The sequence below is a fragment of the Gopherus flavomarginatus genome, chromosome 1 (genome assembly GCF_025201925.1).
Source record: "Gopherus flavomarginatus isolate rGopFla2 chromosome 1, rGopFla2.mat.asm, whole genome shotgun sequence".
Taxonomy (NCBI): domain Eukaryota; kingdom Metazoa; phylum Chordata; order Testudines; family Testudinidae; genus Gopherus; species Gopherus flavomarginatus.
This window is the reverse complement of record NC_066617.1, coordinates 202,345,205-202,369,157: the sequence shown is the minus strand read 5'-3', so window position 1 is coordinate 202,369,157 and position 23,953 is coordinate 202,345,205. Positions and strand designations below refer to the sequence as shown.

General features: G+C 41.6%; 1 protein-coding gene across 50 annotated transcripts in view; it reads right to left on the bottom strand.

Moving 5' to 3' along the window:
• SON (SON DNA and RNA binding protein) overlaps positions 1 to 23,953 on the bottom strand; it is a 68,786-nt gene that overhangs the window by 42,044 nt on the left and 2,789 nt on the right. The window contains exons 3-11 of one of the 50 annotated variants that reach the window (XM_050928727.1): positions 13,143 to 22,353; positions 12,536 to 12,785; positions 11,768 to 12,265; positions 11,096 to 11,497; positions 10,986 to 11,005; positions 10,536 to 10,625; positions 9,391 to 10,268; positions 5,168 to 5,331; positions 3,133 to 3,273 (exon numbers count right to left, since the gene is read on the bottom strand). In XM_050928727.1, coding sequence (XP_050784684.1) covers positions 3,133 to 3,273; positions 5,168 to 5,331; positions 9,391 to 10,268; positions 10,536 to 10,625; positions 10,986 to 11,005; positions 11,096 to 11,497; positions 11,768 to 12,265; positions 12,536 to 12,785; positions 13,143 to 22,353 — 11,654 coding nt within the window. Of the gene's footprint in view, positions 1 to 3,132; positions 3,274 to 5,167; positions 5,332 to 9,390; positions 10,269 to 10,535; positions 10,916 to 10,985; positions 11,546 to 11,705; positions 12,291 to 12,535; positions 12,786 to 13,052; positions 22,354 to 23,953 lie in introns of all 50 variants that reach the window. The other 49 variants (XM_050928661.1, XM_050928700.1, XM_050928765.1 and 46 more) reach the window with 49 other exon arrangements.

Genomic DNA, 23,953 nt, shown 5'->3' with positions numbered 1-23,953 from the left:
ACAGACTTTTGCATGGCACTTCTGTAGCAGTCATTGCAAGGTATTTACATGCCAGATATGCTGAACATTTGTATGCCCCTTCATGCTTTGGCCTCCATTCCAAAGGACATGCTTCCATGCTGCTGTCGCTCGTTGAAAAAATCATGTGTTAATTAAATTTGTGAATGAACTCCTTGGGGGAGAATTATATGTCTCCTGCTCTGTGTTTTACCCACATTCTGCCATATATTTCATGTTATGGCTGTCTTGGATGATGACCCAGCACGTTTTTCATTTTAAGAACACTTTCACTGCAGATTTGACAAAACGCAAAGAAGGTACCAATGTGAGATTTCTAAAGATAGCTACACCACTCGACCCTAGGTTCAAGAATCTGAAGTGCCAAAATCTCAGAGGGATGAGGTGTGGAGCATCCTTTCAGAAGTCTTAAAAAAGCAACACTCTGATGTGGAAACTACAGAACCTGAACCACCAAAAAAACCAACAACCTTCTGCTGGTGACATCTGACTCAGATGATGAAAATGAACATGCATTGGTCTGCACTGCTTTGGATCATTATCGAGCTGAACCCATCATCAGCATGGACACGTGTCCTCTGGAATGGTGGCCAAAGCATGAAGGTACATATGAATCTTTAGCGCATCTGGCACATAAATATCTTGCAACACCAGCTACAACAGTGCCACGCGAACGCCTGTTCTCATTTTCAGGTGACATTGTAAAGAAGAAGCAGGCAGCATTATCTCCTGCAAATGTAAACATATTTGTTTGTCTGAGTGATTAGCTGAGGAAGAAGTAGGACTGAGTGTACTTGCAGGCTCTAAAGTTTTACATTTTTTTTATTTTTGAACACAGTTGTTTTTTATACATAACCTGTAAGTTCAACTTACATGATAAACAGATTGTACTACAGTACTTGTATTAGGTGAAATGAAAAATACTATTTCTTTTATCACTTTTACAGTGCAAATACTTGTAATCAAAAATAAATATAAAGTGAGCACTGTACACTTTGTATTCTGTGTTGTAATTTAAATCAATATATTTAAAAATGTGGAAAACATCCAAAAATATTTATATAAAATGGTACTCTATTATTTAATCACAGTAAAAAATGTTAATCATGCAATTAATTGTGGTTAATTTTTTTAATCGCTTGACAGCCTAAACTATACACATGCCAAGTTTTATATTCCAAACTTCAGTCACAAGTTTTCCACATATTCAAGAATGTTTTAAAGTGGAAAAAGTGTTCTATATTTCATTTTCTTTCCGCTCACTCAAACCTGAAAAAACAGCTGAAGACATTTTCAATTTTTCAAAAAATAAAAAAATCCACTTTTGGGGAGAAGACAAACACGGAAAATTTTACTCCAAAGTTGAATAACTCAGAAAGTTTTGAGCATATGAAAACATGAAACTAACAAAAATGTATTTGCATTCTAAACTATAAAGTACTTGCTGCCAGCATAAGGGCTGTTTTAAATAAGCAACATTATGCAAGGCTACATGCGAGTTTTCTGTATATATGTATCTGTCTCTACACCGTAACATTGCCTTGTTTATTATTCTGAGCCTTATCTGGTAACAAATAATGCCAGCCTTAAAAACATAATATTTCATTTAATTGTCCATTTTTTAATATTCTTCAGGACTTTTGATCACCATACCGTGAAGCCTAGTCAGCACTAGGTGCTAAGAGAGATTCAGGCATGTTCAATAAGGATAAAAGCTTCAGAGATTTTAGATAAAATATGAAAAAAATCTCTACTGAGCATGTGTGAAGTAAGATTTTTCAAGGAGTTATAATTTGGCTATATTTGGTCAGATTTTCAAGGGCACAGCAAGAGGCACATACATCCCTGATACAAAGGCCACAGCCCTGCTAAATTTCAAGTCTCTGATTCAAAGCATAGGGGTGCTAAAGCTGTTCAAAAAACAACAAGAAAACCTAAATGGTTGCCAGAATCTCTTAACATGAGCAAAAAAAGTGTATTTTCCCTAGGTTCATTCTCAGAAACAGCTTAACCATTCAGGCTGAAATTTTCCAGAAGAGTATATTCAGCCTCTGGCAGCCATGTGGCATGAAAAACTTCAGCCTAAATGCTTAAAGTTTGGCAAAGTTCTAAGCAACTGAAAACCTGATCCTATAATGGGAAGTGTCAGGCAGCCTCAATAATATATAGTATTCATTACCAGCCCAGTTTTGCTGCTGCTGTTTTGTTTTTTAAAGAATAAAGATAAATACTGTACTTTTTACCTGTATTGCATCTTAAAGGTAGGCACATCTAGGCAGTCTGTCCCCACCCCTACTCCAAGCCCGAGCCCAACCTCTACATGTCAGGCACTCACTTATAGCTAGGCATAGGTGTTAAAGTCACTGAAATTCACAGGCAAAGCTGTGACCTCCGCTGCCAGCCCAAGGCAGCCAGAGCAGGAACAGCACTGGGGTCTGTGCTGCTTTCCTGTAAGCCAGAGGTGCTGTTTTCATGCTCCCCTCCCTCGACCTGGGGGGAGAGGCTGTTTTCACCACCAGTGCCCCTCCCACCGCACCCTAGTCGGGAGGGGAGCAAGCTTGCCCAGGCCGGGAAAGAAGCTGCCTGCAATGAAGTGCCTAGCAGCCTCTGGAACCTGGCACAGAATGTGAACTGCTGGAGCCGAAGCTGTGTTTTGTTCAGAGTTATGAACATTTTGGAGTTACAGATAGCTCGGGAATGGAGGTTATCTGTGATTGTGAGGTTCTACTGCAAGTACTGAAAAATTAGCTTTAAAAAAACTGTTAGTTAAAGGAAATCAGCTGTTTTTAAAAATATTAAATTTTAATCAGAATGTCTCTAGAAAGAAAAATAGTGAGTTTTAATCTAGCGACACAAGTTTCTCTTAATTTGGCCATGAACGTCACTGAGTTTTGACCAGTCTCTTACTATGGCATTCAAGTAGGTATGTTGCTGTTGAAATTTTGTTAACATTCCATTGCAAATCCATGTCAATATAAAAACTGCAATTCCGTAATAAACTAACATTTCCTCCATTGATAAGGGTCATCAAATTTGTTTTTCCTGTACCTACATACATTTGCTAAAATAAAACAAAATTAAAACTTATAATCTATAACTGTTTAAAGTACTTACATTTAAGTTGAAAAAAATGGGTTTAGGTTCATTGAGTTTAAAAGGATGATTATAGAAAGGGCGTTCCTCCTCCTCTTCATCAGAATCATGAGGCTTGTTCACAATCACATCATCCGTGCTTTGTGCAATCTTCTTGCATTTCTACCAAAAAATAACTCTGAATCAATCTGAATATCTGGACAGAAACATTCCTTATTTCTACAAGAAATGACAAATTCGTTGAAGTACATATTTAAGATTGGGAATAAATGAATTATGAAGGAGGAGTTGATCGTTTGGGGAACTCTTTACAAAAAATTCAACTAGCATGAACATATACCTCTGCCATTTACTTGTACATCGTCTATCCATTGAAGTGTGTCCATCTTGTCTAGATGGACTTTGAGCCCTACTCTTTTATCCATCGAGAGCTATACTATAATCAAAGGGGCTGCATGGAGCTATTTTCAGGAACCAAGGCTAAAATTATGAGCTCTTCAAAAGCACAGACTGTCTCTTACTATGTGCTTGTAAAGCACTAGCACCCAGGACAATGGGGCCCCCTCTCCTGATTGGGGCTTTTAGGCACCATAACATAAATGTTTAATAGTAGTAGTAAATAAAATAAAATAATAATAATAAAAAGACAGCTCACTTATTTAGTTGGCCTGCAGGGAGATTTCCACACAAAATGACTGCAAGGAAAACCCCAAGAAACAATTACTTGTTTTCACTGGTGGTGCAGAAATCTTCCCAGGTGCAAGGGTTTTAAAAGAAAGATTGGGACACCTCTGAAATGTTTTGCAGGTTAGAAGAACTGAACAGGACAATCCCACTTTGCATACTGTGCAAGTGAAACCTAAAAATGTACAGTAAATGGGGAGGTGCTAAGAACAAATCTATTGCTCCAGAGGTATCTGTAACTGCATTGGTTTGAGGTGAGTTTGAGAACATTACAAAGTTGGAAATTCTGAAAGCCAAAATAATTAATGGTGTTTTTCTGTCATGAAAATGAGCAGAGAAAATAGTGGCATGTCACCATTCATCATTATATATTAGTAAAAATTGAAGACATTACATGGCTCAGGGGATTGGTAAAAAGATTTAGAGCCAATCACCTAACTTATTGGTTCAACTCCAATTCATATCAACAGCAATCAGAAGTTATAAACATTTGATGATTGTTTGATGGCCTATTTGGAGTTGAGAAGGAGCCATATCACAAAAACTATCATTGGAATGGCACACTACTTGTCAGTCTAAGCAGAAACCAAAAACTGAATAGACTTGGAGACTGTGCTACTATCTGTCTCAAGTCCCTCCAAGTCAAGGCTGAAACACATCTGTGCCATGGGGCAATGGGGTAAAGCCTGCACTGCCACTATACCATGTTATACCTAATATGTGGGCAGTCAAATTTCAGTTTCTCTTTACATGAAATGGCATCTTTTCCATGAACACTACAATTATTATTTTATTTTATAAAAAAAGCTTAGATGTCAGAACTGTGATAGTTTTTAAAATGATAGAATGGCATCTTTGAACAGAAAATTTTCAGTGTGAAAACTTGAGAACACATCCCAGAACTTAGCAAAATCAGACAGCATGAAGTTTCCTGTGACAGAAGAAACAAGGTGCAAAGATTTCTTTCGTGATCTGAACAAAAGGAACTTTAATATACTGCAATTGGTACAGGTCATAATTTTAATCATCAAATTCTGTCCTTGGGTACGCATACATACGTCTCACCAAAATCTAGAGGAGCTGAACATGTGCAGTAAAGGATAAAATTTGATTCAGAGAGTAAAAAAGTGTGATATTTTTATATTTTTAAATTATAAAAGTCAGTGACCGACTGCTATAAGATGACAAACATCAAATTTTCAATATTAATAGAAGTTGTGAAGAAAACATGATAAACCATTAGGGCTCAATCTTGCAGTCGTCCCACAAGCAGATTTTCATGAGAATTAAACATATAGAATTACAGCTTGACCAGACACCTAGTTATCAACAGTAACAGTCGGCTAGTTATTTTCAAATTTAATTTCCTTACCTCAGTGAGCTCCTTTATTGTATCTCTTGCTGACTTCTGAGTAACTTTCTCCTCCTTCTTTGCTGGAGCTATAATAGGCAGTAAGCTTGGTGGTAAGGGGACACCAGCCTTAGCACACATGGCAGCTGCATTAGCTTTGGCTATTTCAAGTAGCTGGGCCTTGTCTATAAGAATATTAAATATTAATTAGTGGGCCTCTAAAGATTTCTGACAGCCAACGTATATGTATAGATATACATATATACCGTATACACTTGATCATAAGCCTGTTCATTTATAAGCCAATCCCCCCAAGATGGATAAGTAAAAATGGAAAATTTTTATAACCCATTCATAAACTTTGGCTCCCAGGCCAACAGGATAAGCCGCTGGCGGGCTGAGATGGTTTGTTCGCACGCACGGAGGTAAACCTAAGTAAACAAAGTGTCCCGGCGCGCCACCTGCTTACCCTGACGGGCCGGGACAGCAACTGGAGGGGAAATGGGGGGAGGGGAAAGCTGAGAGTCAGGGGACTAACCCTCGTGATCACCCCTCACATTAGCCCACCCCTAGCCCAAGACCCCCACACTCTCCCCATCCCATCCCATCCCACCCCACCTTATCTGGGGAGGGCCAGGGGATGATGTCTCTGGCCTGGCTGGAGCTGCTCCAGCAGGCTGGTCAGCGTGGCCAAAGCCTGCTTCGGCAGGCCAGATGGGGCGACGTGGCTGCAGCATGTTCCAGAGGGCTGAGACGGGCAGCACGGCCGCAGCATGCTCTGGCGGGCCAGGAGGCATGGCCATAGCCTGCTCTGGGGGGGTGGGGCGAGTGGCACAGCTGCAGCCTGCCAGTCCTGGAGCTGCAGCTGTTTTGGAGGCTGTGGGGACAGCAGCGTGGTCAGAAGAGGACAGACTCTGGCCCCGCCTCTTCCCTTCTGGCACTGCTGCCTCTCCTTGCTCCTTCTGTTAGGGGGAGGGGCTGTGTCCCACCTCTCCCTCTCTATACCCGTTCATAAGCCAACCCTTTTCTCTGGAGCTTCCCTTTTTTAATAAAAAAATTTGGCTTATGAACGAGTATATACAGTAATAATTTTAGGACCAGTTGCAATACTAAATCAGTTTTCCCACCATGCCAACCAAACTTTATGAATGTAAAAACAGCACACACACACATACACAAAATATTATTCACACTTTATATATATTTAAAAGTAACATGGAACATTGCATTCACTTTTCCCTCATATCACAGGAGGCATATAACTAAAGAGACCTGCATAGGAGGAAAAAATGGGTCTGTGCATTTTTTTAATTTTTGATCCTTTATGGTGTATAAAGGCCTGAAGAGTTCCCTCCCCCTCAAAAAAAAGAAAGAGTGTTAGTTTTTTCTGCTTGGTTTTTATTTTAGAAACTCAGGTTTGTGTGACTTGAGAAACAGTGAAACAGAAACTTTACAAGAGTGAGAAAACATGAACTGAGAAGGGAAGAAGTCCTTAAGACTACCTAAAATTCCAGATTGTGTATGTGGTGTGTGCGCGCGCGTATTTTGGTCAATGCCTATTTAACTTAATTGACTAATTAACATTTTGCAGACATTATTTAAAGATTCAACATCATGGCCTCTTATATTAAGGTGAAAGTTCACAATATTCATCCTCTAAGATGTGTGAAAGGTACTCCCACAAAAACTGTGAAAGACCAAAGTTGACATTCCTGATATTTCTCAGGTAAAAGTGAAGGAGAAAGAAGAAGTCATAAAGAAACAAAAATGGGGCACAAGCCCCATTTTTCTGAAATCCTTTGCAGCTCACTTTTAAACCATTCCTTGAAATAATATCTGAAAACACTGAAAGTCAACTAAAAAGGACAATATTAAATATACCAACTATAACCAAATCAGGAATTTAACAAGCATTTTATGTCATAGGTTAAACACTGTGAATATATATCTCAAACTGTTAAGAAAATTATTACATATTAAAAATTTTTAAACATGACAAGATTCTGCTTTTTCATGGAAAATAATAAATGTGGCTTCTAATGTATAGAGAAGGCAGGTAATGGAAATACATGAGGCATATTTGCGTATTCTAATAATTGTGACTCAAACCACTTTCCAAAAAATCCTGCAAAAACCAAATAAATGAAGTATCACCACCTTAAGCAAGAAGTTACACAGGTAAACCCTCATATATCAGGATGAGATTCCCCTTACTTTTTAAGCAATGGAAAAGATCACACAGCTTCATGCTTGCAGCTACAGAAAAGCCTCCAAGTGAAGCTTTACGTGAAACTGCAGCAGCAGAAGTTCACCGCCCCGAAAAGTGCTCTAACTTCCCCAGCGAAAGCTGAACATGCTGAGTAGGGACTACATCTCTGCTCATGCTAAGCCAGCTCTTGTTTCCAGATATTTTCTCCCTCCATTGGCTCCAACAATGTGGAATGAGTGGGACAAGGCAGTATACTGAGCTGTTCAACTCTCCATCCTCTCATTTCTTCAGGCAATGAGACTAGCTGGGGTTGGGAACAATTTAAGAATCTGCCTCCCTCCCCAAATGCTGTGAATATAAAGCTACTCTAGCACCTGTACTACTCTAGAATGAGAGAGGGAAAAGACAAAGGAGTGAAGTGAGAGGCATAAGATGTGGCCCAAGGTGAAGTCAGGAAGCAGAGCATACACATAAGGAACAGAAACAAAACTATTCCAAAAATCAGGGAGAATGGATAGGAACAGATAAACCAACGAAAACATATAAATGATTTCTTTATTTTAGGGTGGGAGTATACTGAAGTTTCTTTCAGCTACAGACCAAAATAACTATTACATCTAAATAACCAATAGCAAAAAAAGAAACTCAAGAAATATCAACTCCTTACTACAGTTCTTCACAGTGGGGATTCTTCCTCTTCCCCAAAGATAAAAATTAAATTGAAGCTCTGCTCCTTGTGGCAGGAAAGAAGCAGAGGATCCAAGAAAACAATGTGTGATATTACTGTTTTCAGCCTTAATTTTTGGTTGGTCTCCATTTTTGCTTAAAGAGACACCCCCCCGTCATATCAGATTCTCAAAATCTGTTGCATCTTGCCACACAGTTGAAGAGCTGTTTTCAGTGCTGTAAACATATATGTGATGTTAGGTTATGGTCATGCCCTCAATAAAGAGTTTAAGTTCTTCACATTTCTAGGTAAGTCGTCTTTCACATCTTGATCTGGAAGTCATTCCTGATGCAGGCAGCAATCAATGAGGAGCAAATGAACTTCCATACTACAGCTTTCCAGTATCTGGAACAACATCTCAGGTGTCTTGAGTCTTGCCTCTGACTAAGGCTGCCTCAGTCAGCAGTCGTGTGTGGAAACGTGTAGTTAACATAATGGATTTCTGCTCAACAACTTGGAAACCAGCTAGTTGTATCCAAATATTGCCACCTTACTATGTGATACAGAATAGAATATAGGGACCCTGAGAACCTGTGCATGGTGGCAAAGTGAGATCTATTCAATACACTCAGTGATTTCAGCCCAGCATCCTTAAACGGTTCTAAGCTCAGCTCCTAAGGGAAGTAAGTAAGGAAGAATTACTAGATTTTTCCTCCTCAAGCCCCATGGAAATTTGGAGTGCATTACATGAATCCTCTAGCTCATATCCTTTGTTAACCAGATTACTTGCTCAGTCCTGCCTCTTTTTATATAAAGGAGGTAATTTTGAACAGCAACAGAGAAGTTGCAAATGAGGTAAGAGAATTAATATGACTGGCAAAGAAACATTATGCTGACTGTAGGACTCCCACATGTGTATTTTGTTTTCAATTTTCTTAAATAATGTGCTATATGCTCTTGGGGGAAAAATAAATCTGGTGAATCACTGCATCTTAACAAAAACATTAAGGCCTTGATCCTACAATTACAATGTGGGGCAAAACTTTGTGCACTTGCACCTGCGTAGACTCGTAGCCTCAGTGTTCATCATGAGTGCAGAGGTCTGCCTATGTGGAGTAACCTGTTAAAATCCTGTACCCTCCACATTTTTCTGCTGCATTTTCAATCAAACTACACTTTTGAATCCCCGAAAAGTGCATACTCAATGCCAACAAAAAGTCTGTTATTAAACAATTGCTTAAAAGAACTTACAAGAGATTCCTGATGAATGCTAGGGTTTCACTATATTATCTTCATCAGAGGCAGGACGAAGTTTACATAGGGCAACACTATACAGCCATGAAAATGATTGATAAGAGCATTACTTACCTAAGTCTGTAAGACGTTTAGGTGATCTGCTTGAAAACTTGTCGGATGATCTGGACCTTCTCTGACGATCAGGTGATCTGCTATAGCATCTCCTTCTCCCAGGTGATCTTGATCTTCTTAGTCGAACTGGTGATTTGCTAGAGCTTCGTCTTCTTCCCACTGACCTAGACCGTTTTCGTCGAATAGGTGTTCGACTTCTGGTCCGTAACCTGAGCACTATTCGGTGATCCCTTGAGTTTGATCGTCGTCGTCTTCGATCAGCAGACCTTGATCTGTTCCTTTGAGATCTTTTGTGTCTCTCTCTTGATAAAGACCGTCTCTTTTTTGACACTGATCTTGACCGAGTCCTCCTCCTGTGTCTTGAACGTGACAGAGAGCGTGTCCGAGACCGATGATTAGATTTAGATTTTGACAGTCTTTTACGTGTTACTGAACGAGACCGATTTCGTCTGGACCGTGATTCGCTATCATGTTTTTGTGATTTGCGCTCAGAGGATTTAGAGCGCTTGCTTCTAGACCTCTGTGAAGACGCTTTGCCCTCTACTTTTTCAACTGATTTGGATCTAGACTTGTGACGTTGAGAAGATTTGGAGCGTTTTCTTCTAGACCTCTGTGAAGACACCTTGTCCTTTGTTTTTTCAGCAGATTTCGATCTAGACTTCTGAAGTTCAGGAGACTTGGAGTGGCTACTCCGAGACCTCTGTGAAGAATCTTTGCCCTTTATTTTTTCAATAGATTTGGATCTAGACTTTTGAAGTTTGGGAGACTTGGAGCGGCTACTCCGAGACCTCTGTGATGGCTCCTCAACCTCTATTTTTTCAACAGATTTGGATCTGGACTTGTGACGCTCAGAAGATTTGGAGCGGCTACTTCGAGACCTTGGTGAAGAATCTTTGCCCTCTATTTTTTCAACAGATAAAGATCTAGACTTTTGACATTCCAAGGATTCAGGGTGGCTGCTTTGAGACCCATGTGAAGGCTCCTGAACCTCTACTTCAACAGATTTGGATCTGGACTTGTGACGCTCAGAAGATTTGGAGCGGCTGCTTCGAGATCTTGGTGAAGAAACTTTGCCCTCTATTTTTTCAACAGATTTGGATCTGGACTTATGACGTTCAGAAGACGTGGAGCGGCTACTTCGAGACCTTGGTGAAGAATCTTTGCCCTCTATTTTTTCAACAGATTTGGATCTAGACTTTTGACATTCCAAGGATTCAGGGCGGCTGCTTCGAGACCTCTGTGAAAGTTCCTGAACCTCCATTTCTTCATCAGATTTGGATCTGGACTTGTGACATTCAGAAGACGTGGAGCGGCTACTCTGAGACCTCTGGGAAGGCTCCTCAACCTCTATTTCTTCAGCAGATTTGGATCTGGACTTGTGACGTTCAGAAGACGTGGAGCGGCTACTTCGAGATCTCTGGATAGGCTCCTCAACCTCTATCTCTTCAACAGAATTGGATCTGGACTTGTGACGTTCAGAAGACTTGGAGCGGCTACTTCGAGACCTTGGTGAAGAATCTTTGCCCTCTATTTTTTCAACAGATAAGGATCTAGATTTTTGACATTCCAAGGATTCAGGGTGGCCGCTTTCAGACCTATGTGAAGGCTCCTGAACCTCTATTTCTTCAACGGATTTGGATCTAGACTTGTGACGTTCAGAAGACTTGGAGCGGCTACTCCGAGACCTCTGCGATGGCTCCTCAACCTCTATTTTTTCAACAGATTTGGATCTGGACTTGTGACGCTCAGAAGATTTGGAGCGGCTACTTCGAGACCTTGGTGAAGAATCTTTGCCCTCTATTTTTTCAACAGATAAGGATCTAGACTTTTGACATTCCAAGGATTCAGGGCGGCTGCTTTGAGACCTTTGTGAAGGCTCCTGAACCTCTATTTCTTCAACAGATTTGGATCTGGACTTGTGACGTTCAGAAGACTTGGAGCGGCTACTTCGAGACCTCCGGGAAAGCTCCTCAACCTCTATTTCTTCAACAGATTTGGATCTGGACTTGTGACGTTCAGAAGACTTGGAGCGGCTACTTCGAGACCTCCGGGAAAGCTCCTCAACCTCTATTTCTTCAACAGATTTGGATCTGGACTTGTGACGTTCAGAAGACTTGGAGCGGCTACTCCGAGACCTCTGCGATGGCTCCTCAACCTCTATCTCTTCAACAGATTTGGATCTAGACTTGTGACGTTCAGAAGACTTGGAGCGGCTACTCCAAGACCTCTGTGATGACTCCTCAACCTCTATCTCTTCAACAGATTTGGATCTGGACTTGTGACGCTCAGAGGATTTGGAGCGGCTACTTCGAGACCGTGGTGAAGAATCTTTGCCCTCTATTTTTTCAACAGATTTGGATCTAGACTTTTGACGTTCCAAGGATTCAGGGCGGCTGCTTTGAGACCTCTGTGAAAGTTCCTGAACCTCCATTTCTTCATCAGATTTGGATCTGGACTTGTGACATTCAGAAGACGTGGAGCGGCTACTCAGAGACCTCTGGGAAGGTTCCTCAACCTCTATTTCTTCAACAGAAATGGATCTGGATTTGTGACGTTCAGAAGACATGGAGCGGCTACTTCGAGATCTCTGGATAGACTCCTCAACCTCTATTTCTTCAACAGAATTGGATCTGGACTTGTGATCTTCAGAAGATTTGGAGCAGCTACTTCGAGACCTTGGTGAAGAATCTTTGCCCTCTATTTTTTCAACAGATTTGGATCTAGACTTTTGACATTCCAAGGACTCAGAGCGGCTGCTTTGAGACCTATGTAAAGGCTCCTGAACCTCTATTTCTTCAACAGATTTGGATCTGGACTTGTGACGTTCAGAAGACTTGGAGCGGCTACTTCGAGACCTCCGGGAAAGCTCCTCAACCTCTATTTCTTCAACAGATTTGGATGTGGACTTGTGACGTTCAGAAGACTTGGAGCGGCTACTCCGAGACCTCTGCGATGGCTCCTCAACCTCTATTTTTTCAACAGATTTGGATCTGGACTTGTGACGTTCAGAAGACTTGGAGCGGCTACTTCGAGACCTCCGGGAAAGCTCCTCCACCTCTATTTCTTCAACAGATTTAGATCTGGACTTGTGACGTTCAGAAGATGTGGAGCGGCTACTTCGAGACTTCCGGGAAGGCTCCTCAACCTCTATTTCTTCAACAGATTTGGATCTGGACTTGTGACGTTCAGAAGACGTGGAGCGGCTACTTCGAGACCTCTGGGAAGAATCTTTGCCCTCTATTTCTTCAACAGATTTGGATCTAGATGTGTGACGCTCCAAAGACTCGGAGCAGCTGCTTCGAGACCTCAGTGAAGGCTCCTGAACCTCCATTTCTTCATCAGATTTGGATTTAGACATAACACGTTCGGAAGACTTGGAGCGGCTACTTCGAGACCTCTGTGAAGAATCTTTGCATTCTTTTTCAATAGATTTGGATCTAGACATTTGACGTTTCAAAGACTCGGAGCGGCTGCTTCGAGATCTCTCTGCAGGCTCCTGAGCCTCCATTTCTTCAACACATTTGGATTTAGATGTGACACAGTCAGAAGATTTGGAGCAGGTACTTTGAGACCTCTCTGCAGGCTCCTGAGCCTCTATTTCTTCAACAGATTTGGATCTGGACTGGAGATGTTCAGAAGACTTGGAACAGCTCCTTCGAGACCTCTGTGAAGGCTCCTGAACCACTATTTCTTCAACAGATTTTGATATGGACTCGTGACACTCAGAAACCTTGGAGTGGCTACTTTGAGACTTCTGTGAAAATTCTTTGCCCTCTATTTCTTCAACAGATTTGGATCTAGACTTTTGATGTTCCAAGGACTTGGAGCGGCTACTTCGAAACCTCTGTGAAGGCTCCTGAACCAATATTTCATCAACAGATTTGGACCTATACATGTGACGTTCAGAAGACTTGGAGTGGCTATTTTGAAACCTCCGTGAAGGCTCCTGAGTCTCTATTTCTTCAGTAGATTTGGATCTAGACTTTTGATGTTCGAAGGACTTGGAGCGGCTACTTCGAGACCTCTGTGAAGGTTCCTGAACCTCTATTTCTTCAACAGATTTGGATCTGGACTTGTGACGCTCAAAAGACTTGGAGCGGCTACTTCGAGACCTCCGTGAGGGTTCCTGTACCTCTATTCTTTCAACAGATTTGGATCTAGATTTGTGATGTTCAGAAGACTTGGAGCGTTTACTTCTAGATCTCCGTGAAGACTCCTTACTCTCTCTTTTTTCAACAGATTTGGACCTAGATCTAGACTTTAGCTGATCAAAGGATTTCGAGCGTCTGCATCTGGACCTCCATGAAGACTCTTTGCTTCCTAGTTTTTCAATAGATTTGGATCTAGATTTGAGACGATCAGAGGACTTGGAACGTCTACGTTTCGACCTCCGTGAAGACTCCTTACTACTTATTTTTTCAACGGATTTGGATCTAGACTTGTGATGATCAGTGGATTTGGAGCGTCTACGTTTAGACCTCCGTGAAGAGTCTCTGCCCCCACTTTTTTCAACAGATTTTGATCTAGATTTGAGACGATCCGAGGACTTGGAACGTCTACGTTTAGACCTCCATGAAGAGTCCCTGCCCCCTCTTTTTTCAACAGATCTTGATCTTGACTTGAAACGATCAGAAGATTTCGAGCGTCTGCGTTTTGATCTCCAGGAAGATTCTTTGCCACCTCTTTTTTCAACAGATCTGGATCTGGATTTTGATTTGAGACGATCAGAGGACTTGGAGCGTCTGCGTCTAGACCTCCAGGAAGATTCTTTGCCACCTCTTTTTTCAAAAGATCTGGATCTGGATCTTGATTTGAGACGATCAGAGGACTTGGAGCGTCTGCGTCCGGACCTCCAGAAAGATTCTTTGCCACCTCTTTTTTCAAAAGATCTGGATCTGGATCTGGACTTGAGACGATCAGAGGACTTGGAGCGCCTGCGTCTGGACCTCCAGGAAGTTTCTTTGCCACCTCTTTTTTCAAAAGATCTGGATCTGGATCTAGACTTGAGACGATCAGAGGACTTGGAGCGTCTGCGTCTAGACCTTCGTGAAGAGTCTTTGCGCTCTCTTTTTTCAACAGATCTGGATCTAGACTTGAGACGATCAGAGGACTTAGAGCGTCTGCGTCTGGACCTCCAGGAAGAGTCTTTACGCCCTTTTTTTCCAACAGATCTGGATCTAGACTTGAGACGATCCCAGGACTTGGAGCGTCTGCGTCTAGACCTCCATGAAGAATCTTTGCGCTCTCTTTTTTCAACAGATTGGGATCTAGACTTGAGGCGATCAGAGGACCTGGAGCGTCTGCGTCTAGACCTCCGTGAAGACCCTTTGCCCTCTCTTTTTTCAACAGATCTGGATCTAGACTTGAGATGATCAGAGGACCTGGAGCGCCTGCGTCTTGACCTCCAGGAAGAGTCTTTGCCTTCCCTTTGATCGGTGGATCTGGACCTTGACTTGAGACCATCAGAGGACCTGGAGCGTCTGCGTCTAGACCTCCGTGAAGATTCTTTGCCCCCTCTTTTTTCAACAGATCTGGATCTAGACTTGTCATAAGATGTGGAATAGTTCTTTCTGGAATCCGAGTAGTTTCTGCTCCTAGACCTTGCTCTTTTATATTTCAAATGTTTAGAGACAGAACGTGACCTGGACTTTTTTTTCCGCTTCCTGGATCGTGAAAGAGATTTAGATTTACTCCTTTTTAATTTCTTTGCATCTTGTTTATGTTTATCACTACTCTTACTTTTTTCATATGCTTTCTTTTTTTTAAAAAGATCATCATTCTTCACTTCTGCCACAGATCCTGGAGTTGCTTTGGAATCATTTGCCTCCGCCACAGCCACCAATAATTCTGGAGGCACTCCCAAATCTTTTGCTGCTGCCCCAGCCACCACCAATTCGGGAGCCACTCCCGAAATTTCCACCACTGCCACAGCCACCACCGATTCTGGAGGCGCTCCCAAATCCTTTGTTGCTGTCGCAGCCATCATCAATTCTGGAGGCACTCCCGAAACTTCCACCGCTGCCACAGCCACCACCGATTCTGGAGCCACTCCCAAATCTTTTGCTGCTGCTGCAGCCACCACCAATTCTGGAGCCACTCCCAAATCTTTCACCTCTTCCGCCACTGGCCCAAATGCTGGAGTTGCTTCTGAATCATTCACCTCTGCTGTCACTGTCACAGACTCTGGAGTTGTTTCTGAATCTTTAATGTACACTGTATACAGAGAATCTGGAGGTGCTTCCAAATTTTTCACCTCTGTCGGAGCCACCACAGATTCTGGAGCTGCTTCTGAATCATTCACACCTAAAGTATGCAGAGAAACACTAGCTGCTTCTGAATCCTCTGCCTCTGCCACCGCCACCAGAGAATCTGGAGCAGCTTGTGAATCTTTCATCTCTGCCACTCTCGTCACAGAGTCTGAAGCTGCTTCTGAATCTTTCATCTCTGCAGCCACCTCCACAGATTTTGGAGTGCCTTCTGAATCTTCTACATCTGCCACCACCATCAGAGAAACTGGAACAGCTTTCAAATCTTTCACCTCTGCCACCACAGCATCTAGAGCAGCCTGCAAATCCTTCACCTCTGCCACTGCCACAGATTCCAGAACGGCTTCTAAATCTTTCATTTCTGCAGTAGCCATCACAGATTCCAGACTTGTTTCTGAGTATTTTACATCTGCCACTGCTGCCACAGATTCTGGAGTTGTTTCAGAATCCTTCATCTCTGCAGCCACTACCATAGATTGTGGAGTTCTTTCATTATCTTTCACATCTTCAGTGTGCAGAAAATCTGGAGCTGCTTCCAAATCTGTCACTTCTTCAGCCGCTACCACAGATTCTGTACTTGTTCCAGAATCTTTCACATCTACAGTACACAGAAAATCTGAGGCTGCTTCCAAATCTGTCACTTCTGCTGCCACCACTGCCCAAGATTCTGAAGATACTTGCAAATCCTTCACCTCTGCCACTGCCACAGATTCCAAAACAGCTTCTAAATCTTTCATTTCTGCAGTAGCCACCACAGATTCTGGATTTGTTTCTGAATATTTCAACTCTGCCACTGTCACAACAGATTCTGGAGCAGCTTCTGAATCTTTCACCTCTGCAGCAACTACCATAGATTGTGGAGCTCTTTCAGAATCTTTCACATCTTCAGTGTGCAGAAAATCTGGAGCTGCTTCCAAATCTGTCACTTCTTCAGCCGCTATCACAGATTCTGTACTTGTTCCAGAATCTTTCACATCTACAGTACACAGAAAATCTGGGGCTGCTTCCAAATCTGTCACTTCTGCTGCCACCGCTGCCAAAGATTCTGAAGATACTTGCAAATCCTTCACCTCTGCCACTGCCACAGATTCCAAAACAGCTTCTAAATCTTTCATTTCTGCAGTAGCCACCACAGATTCTGGATTTGTTTCTGAATATTTCAACTCTGCCACTGTCACAACAGATTCTGGAGCAGCTTCTGAATCTTTCACCTCTGCAGCAACTACCATAGATTGTGGAGCTCTTTCAGAATCTTTCACATCTTCAGTGTGCAGAAAATCTGGAGCTGCTTCCAAATCTGTCACTTCTTCAGCCGCTATCACAGATTCTGTACTTGTTCCAGAATCTTTCACATCTACAGTACACAGAAAATCTGGAGCCGCTTCCAAATCTGTCACTTCTGCTGCCATCACCACAGATTCTGGAGCTGTTTCAGAATCTTTCACATCCACAGGATGCAGAATATCTGGCGCTGCTTCCAAGTCTGTCACCTCTGCAGCCAAAGATTCTGGAGCTGCTCTCAAATCCTTCACCTCTGCCGCCACCACCACAGATTTCAGAGCCGCTTCTAAATCTTTCATTTCTGCAGTCACCACCACAGATTCTGGACTTGTTTCTGAGTATTTCAACTCCGCCACTGCCACCACAGATTCCAGAGCTGCTGCTGAATCTTTTGCTTCTGAAACCACCACCACCAATTCTGGAATTGTTTCAGAATCTTTCACATTTATGGTATGCAGAGAATCTGGAACTAGTTCTGAATCTTTCATCTCTGCCAGCACTGTCACATGTTCTGGAGCTGCTTCCAAATCTTTCACCACTGCTGCCGATTCTGGAGCTGCTTGTAAATCCTTCACCTCTGCTACTGCCACCACAGATTCTGGAGCTGCTTCCAAGTCTTTCACCTTTGCAGCTGTCACCAACTCTGGAGTTGCTTCCAAGTTATTCATGTTTACTGTGTGAAGAGAATCTGGAACTGCATTCAAATCCTCCACTGTGGCCACAGACTCTGGAGTAGCTCGCAAGTCATTTACCTCTGTAATAGCCTCAGATTCTAGAGCTGCTTCAGAATCTTTCACCTCCACTGTTAACTCAGGAATCTGAGGAGTTTCCAGAAGTTTCAGATCCACAGTGTGTTGAGGCTCTAAAACGGTTTTCAAATCTAGCACTGCATTAGGACTTTCTACAGTTGTTTCCAAATGTTTTCTCTCTGCTATGCCCACAGATTTCAAAACTGCTTCTGAATATTTCACCTGCACAGTGCCCAAAGTTTCTTCCAAATCCTTCAGATCTGTTGCAGTCTCAGCTTCTAGATCGGCTTCCAAATCTTTCATTTCCTCTGTGTGCAGAGATTCTAGATATGCTTTTGAATTTTGTATATTTTCCACCATCAAAGATTCTGGTGTATCTTCCAAAATTTTGACCTCCACTGTTTTCTCAGATTTTAGAGTTGTTGCTGAGAATTTCAGATCCATCAGAGCCTCAGATTCTTTCACCTCTACCATTGGCATAGATTTTGTAATTTTTTCTAGCTCCTCCACCTCTGTGGTGTACAGACATTCCAGAGTTTCTTCCAAAACTTTCATCTCTGTCAACACCTGAGCTTCTGGAGTTGCTTCTAAATATTTTACTTCTACTGTTTCCTCAGATTCCGGAGATGCTTCCAAAATTTTCACACCCACTGGCTGCCAATGTTCTGGAATTTCTTCCAAATCTTTTACCTTCATCCTGACCACAGATTCTGAAGCGGCTTCCAAATCTTTTACCTCTACCATGACCTTAGATTCTAGGGCTTCTTTCAAATCTTTCACCTTTGCTGCCGCCTCCAGTTCTAGAGCTAATTCCGCACCTTTCACCTTCGATGAGTAGAGAGATTCTGGAACTGCTTCTGAATCCTTTACCTTTGCTTTATACAAAGATTCTGGAGCAGTCTTAGAATGCTTTACATCCATTATTGCTTCAGATTTTAGGGTTGTTTCTAAATCTTTCGCCACCACCATCTCACACTCAAGAGTTTCCTTCAAATCTTTCACCACTGTCACAGTCTCAGGTTCTAGAGTTGATTGCAAATCTTTTACCACTATATGCAGCAATTCTCGACTAGCTTCAGAATCTTTCACCAGAGGGATTGGCTCCGATTTTTTAGCTGTTTTTGAACCTTTCATTTGTATCATCACCTCAGGTCCTGAAGTTTTTCCAGAATCTTTCAAGCCTGGAAGGTGTAAAAATTCTGGGGTAGCTTCTGAATGTTTCAACTCTGTCTTGGCCTCAGATTCTAGAAATTTTTTAGCATATTTTATGCCAGTTATTGCCTCAGATTCCGGTGTGACTTCCAGATATTTCACCTCTACTACTGCCCTAGATTCCAGAGTTGATTCAGAATCTTCCACCTCTATTACAGTGGCATCAGATTTTGCAGCTGTTTCAAAACTTTTCATCACCTCCACCTCAGTATGTGGAGATATTTTCAAGTCACTCACTTCTGTCATGACTTGGGACTCTGGAATTGTTTTCAAATCTTTTACTTCCATCACCACCTGACTTTCAGTAGTTGTTTCTGAATCCTTTGACTCTGCCACTGCCTCAGATTCTGGGGTGGTTTCCAAATCTTTCACTTCTGCCAGTGATTCAGATTGTCCAATTATTTCCACGTTTTTCACTTTCGATGTTGTCTCCGATTCTGGAGTTATTACCGAATCTGCCTCCATGCACAGAAATTTGGGAATTGCTTCCAAATCTTTAAACTGAGCTGTGACCTCAGACTCAGCTTGTACAAGTTTATTTAAATCCTTCACCTCTACCTTGACTACAGACTCAAAGGCTGCTTCCAAAGCCTTCAACTTCACCACAGTCATAGAAGGAGTCCTAGAATCTGATTCTGCCACATCTTCTATTTGCAGAGATAGTGGAGGTGTTTCTGCACCTTTCTCCTCCGTCCTGGCCACAGGCCCTAGGGTTGCAACCGAACTTTTTGCCGCCACGACAGATTCTAGGGTTCCTTCTAATTCTTCCACATCTTCCATTTGCAGAGTCCGAAGCATTGCTTCCGAATCTTTCACCTCTGCCACAGGTTCTAGAGTTGCCTCTAAATATTTTGCCATGGCCTCAGATTCTAGGGCTCCTTCTGAATCTTTCACATTCTTCATTTGCAGAGAAAGAACTTCCAGACCTTTAGCCTCTACCATGGCCACAGGTTCTAGGGTTGGTTCTGAACCTCTTGCCCTGCCCACAGATTCTAAGGCTTCTTCTGAATCTTTCACATCTTCCATCTGCAGAGACAGTGGTGCTGGTTCTGAACCTTTCACCCCCGAGACAGATTCTAGGATTACTTCCAAGTCTTTTGCCTCTGTCACTGGTTCTTGGGTTGCTTCTGAGCCTTCTTCCATAGCAATAGATTCTAGGGCTCCTTCAGAATCTTTCACATCTTCCATTTGCAGAGATAGTGAAGTTGGTTCCACACCTTTATTCTCTGCCAAGACAACATATTCTAGGGCTGCTTCTGAACCTCTTCCCTCCCATACAGCCACAGCTTTTAGGGTTGGTTTTGAACCTTTTGCCATGGCCAAAGATTTTACACCTCCTTTTGAACCTTTCACATCTTCCATCTGCAGAGACAGCGGTGCTGGTTCTGAACCTTTCACCCCTGAGACAGACTCTAGGATTGCTTCCAAGTCTTTTGCCTCTGTCACTGGTTCCTGGGTTGCTTCTGAGCCTTCTTCCATGGCAATAGATTCTAGGGCTCCTTTCGAATCTTTCACATCTTCCATTTGCAGAGATGGTGAAGTTGGTTCCACACCTTTATTCTCTGCCAAGACAACATGTTCTAGGGCTGCTTCTGAAACTTCTGCCACTGCCACAGATTCTACTAGGGCTCCTTCCACATCTTTCACTTTTTCCATTTGCATAGAAAGTGGAGTTGCACCTTTTGCCACAGCCACATGTTCTAGAGCCACTTCCAGACCTGATGTCATGACCACAGGTTCTAAGGATGCTTCCAAATCTTCCATATCTTGTATGTGCAGAGATTCTGGAATTCCTTCCAAATCTTTCACCTCTGTCACCCCTGCAGGTTCTAGGATTGTTTCTAGACCTTTTGCCATCCCTACAGGGTCTAGGATTGTTTCTGGACCTTTTGCCATTGCCACAGATTCTAGGAATCCTTTTGACTGTTTCTTATCTTCTATTTGCAGAGACAGTGATGCTGCATCTGAATCTTTTGCCTCCGCCACAGGAGCAGGTCTGAGGGTTCCTTCCAAATTTATTGCCATAGCCAGAGATTCTAGGGCTCTTTCTGCACCTTTCACCTCCTCCATGTGTACAGATTCTGGAGTTACTTCCAAATCTTTCATCTCCATCACAGGTTTTAAAGCTGCTTCCAAATCTTTTGCATTCATAACAGCTTCTAGTGTTGTTTCTGAATCTTTTCCCGGGGCGATATATTCTAGGGTTCTTTCTAAATCTTTCACCTCCTGCGTGGCCACAGGTTCTAGGACTCCTTCTGAACCTTTCACCTCCACCACAGATGCAGATTTTGAAGTTGCTTCCAAACCATTCACCTCTGCCTTGGCCACAGTTTTTGAAGTTGCTACCAAATCATCTGGCACAGTCACAAATTCAAGACTGCCTTTCAAATTTTTTGCCTCTGCCACACCCATAGTTTCTAGAGTTGCTTCCAAACCTTTCATATCTGTCATGACAACAGATTCTGTGGTTTCTTCCAAAGCTTTCATCTCCATTACAACTACAGATGTTGGAGTTTCTACCAAATCATTTGTCCCAGCCACAGATTCTAGAGGGGCCTCCAAACCCTCTGAATTCACCATAGTCAGAGATTTTAAAATTGCTTCTGAAAATTTAATCTTTGCCATGGCCTCAGATTCTAAGGTTGTTTCTAAGTCTTTCACTTCCACCATGCCCACCGATTTCAGAGTAGCTTCTGAAGTAGCTTCTGAATCTTTTAGTTCTTCTGTTATCTCAGAGGCTGGAATAGCCCCCAAATCCTTTTCAATTTCAGATTTACCAGCAACTCCAGTACTGCTGGTAGACACAGTACTATTTTCAGTGTCTTTAACTGGTAAAGGTCCACCCTTTGCATTCATATTAATAGCTATATGATATATACTTTCATGAGTCTTATTCACCAATAATTTTACTTTAGCTTGCTCTTGAATTTTCATTGTACTAGTATTTTCTTCCTGGGTATCCAATTTGCTGGTTTCTGAACTGAATGTACTGTGTGTATCGGTCAAGACCAAGTTTGTTTTTTCACTCCCAAGTTTTTCCACAGATGATTCAGAATCTGATAGCAAATGAGGTGAGAGTCTTTTAATTGAATGCCCCATGTACTCTGCACTCAATTTTGTGCCCAATTCTCCTGGCTGCGTTTGACCAGCAAGATCTGAATCTGCATGTCCTCCATGCTGTGTGATCAACTTTGAGCCCAATGTTTCTGTCTTTGAGTGAGAAACAGGTTGTAAATCTGCATGCTCTCCATACTGTGCACTTGATTTTGATTCCTTTGGCTGCTTTTTGTGTTTTTTTTCTTTCTTCCTTTTCTTCTTCTTTTTCTTCTTCTTCTTCTTGCTTTTGTGTTTCTTGTTCTTTTTTGACTTTTTTCTTGGAATTTCATCTTCTACTTCATCAGTAGGGCCTCTTTTTGTAGATGGAGAGCTATTTTTCACTGAATCTTCCTCCACGCCTAAAAAAAAAAAAAGACTTTTATTTAAAACTAATTTTATAAAAAGAAATTCAAAAATAAAATATTTTAAACCCGTATTTGGGCACAGGTGCACATAAAGTTATACACAACCTGAAATCCACATTTTTTGTGATAACATCACAAGTTACATTTTCCCTCAGTAAGAGCTTAAAATGTATGGATTAAAACCTAAAATTCAGCTTTCAAAAAAATTAAACCAATCTTCAAACTGCCTCTTGCCAATTTTTTGCTAGGATTTCTATACTTAAAAACAACAAATAAGACCGTTAAGATGATGTGATCGCAACTGACCTTTGATCAGTAGCTAAAACATTTATAATGAATGAAAGACAGCAAAGACTATGCCTGAAAAAAATAGCACATATTACAAAATTACACAACTGTGAAGAAAATGTGCCATTTGCATTATCCAAGAAAAATACGTCTTAAGATTTTTTTTTTTAAGTGACAGGTCAACATTTTCCTAAAACTGAAGGTGTACATTTAAAAAGCCTAAACAAATATTTAAGAAAATTTCTCAAGGTTATTAATTCCAATGGAAATACTTTCTTAAAAAAAAAAAATTTGCAACCACACATTGCAGCATTTGCTCGTACATGAAGACTAGCAAAAAAAAAAAAAAGATCAAAAGGTAAAAATAAAACTGAATTCAAATTCATAAGCTTGCATTACCCAATCTGAGAGAACTTGAGAAATATACAGAGAGCTTGAGCAGGGAGGTATACAAACATCTTAAAGCCCCCTTAAGTACGCCTCAATCCTGCAAAGGTTTACATATGTGCTTAACTATGAGCTGAGTAGTGCCACTGAAACCAACGGCATGTGACGTAAGCATGTAAATACTTGCAGAATTGGGCACTAAAGTGTTATTAGTAAAAACGTTTTTAATACAGTATATAATTCTCGTTTGCCAGGTTCCTTTAAAAAAATAATTGCACGGAAAAAAACGCGTATGTTGCAGCAACCTTAAGCTGTATCATAGGACTATGATTTACTTCTATTCTCAAAACAATACTTAAAAGGAGAAAGTGATCTTGGAATAAAAGAGTTGATATAAAAAGTAAACATTCAGATTCTATGATGATGGGTATACTATAAAACGCATATGGCCTTGATCATGAAAACATGCACATTAATTTTACACACATAAGTGTTTGTATGACTATGGCCTATATTAGCTAAGAGTTTTAGTTTAAAAAAAAAAGGCATTTCTAGCCACGATCCTTTGATTGCCATGAAGAGTATCAATAGCATAAGGTCAGTGTTCTTTTCTGCACAATAAATCCCAAATCACTGCTGTAGCTTCACCTTTACTATTTACTGGTGGGAGCATTAGTGCATAATGGTTGCAAGTCTTTTTACTACCAAATTATCTAGTCTTCTTTTGAGAAGAATTAGACATGTTTTAAAAACATGAATGGCCAGTTTGCATTAGTGCTCCCACTGTTCCTTGTACTATTCGACCAACACCAGTTCTACACCAACTGCAAGGAAGATTTCTGAAAATGCTCAGTGCAGAAAACCCATAGTACATTATGGAAAGAAGAAACATCGAAAAAATTGCAAATGTAGCCTTTGA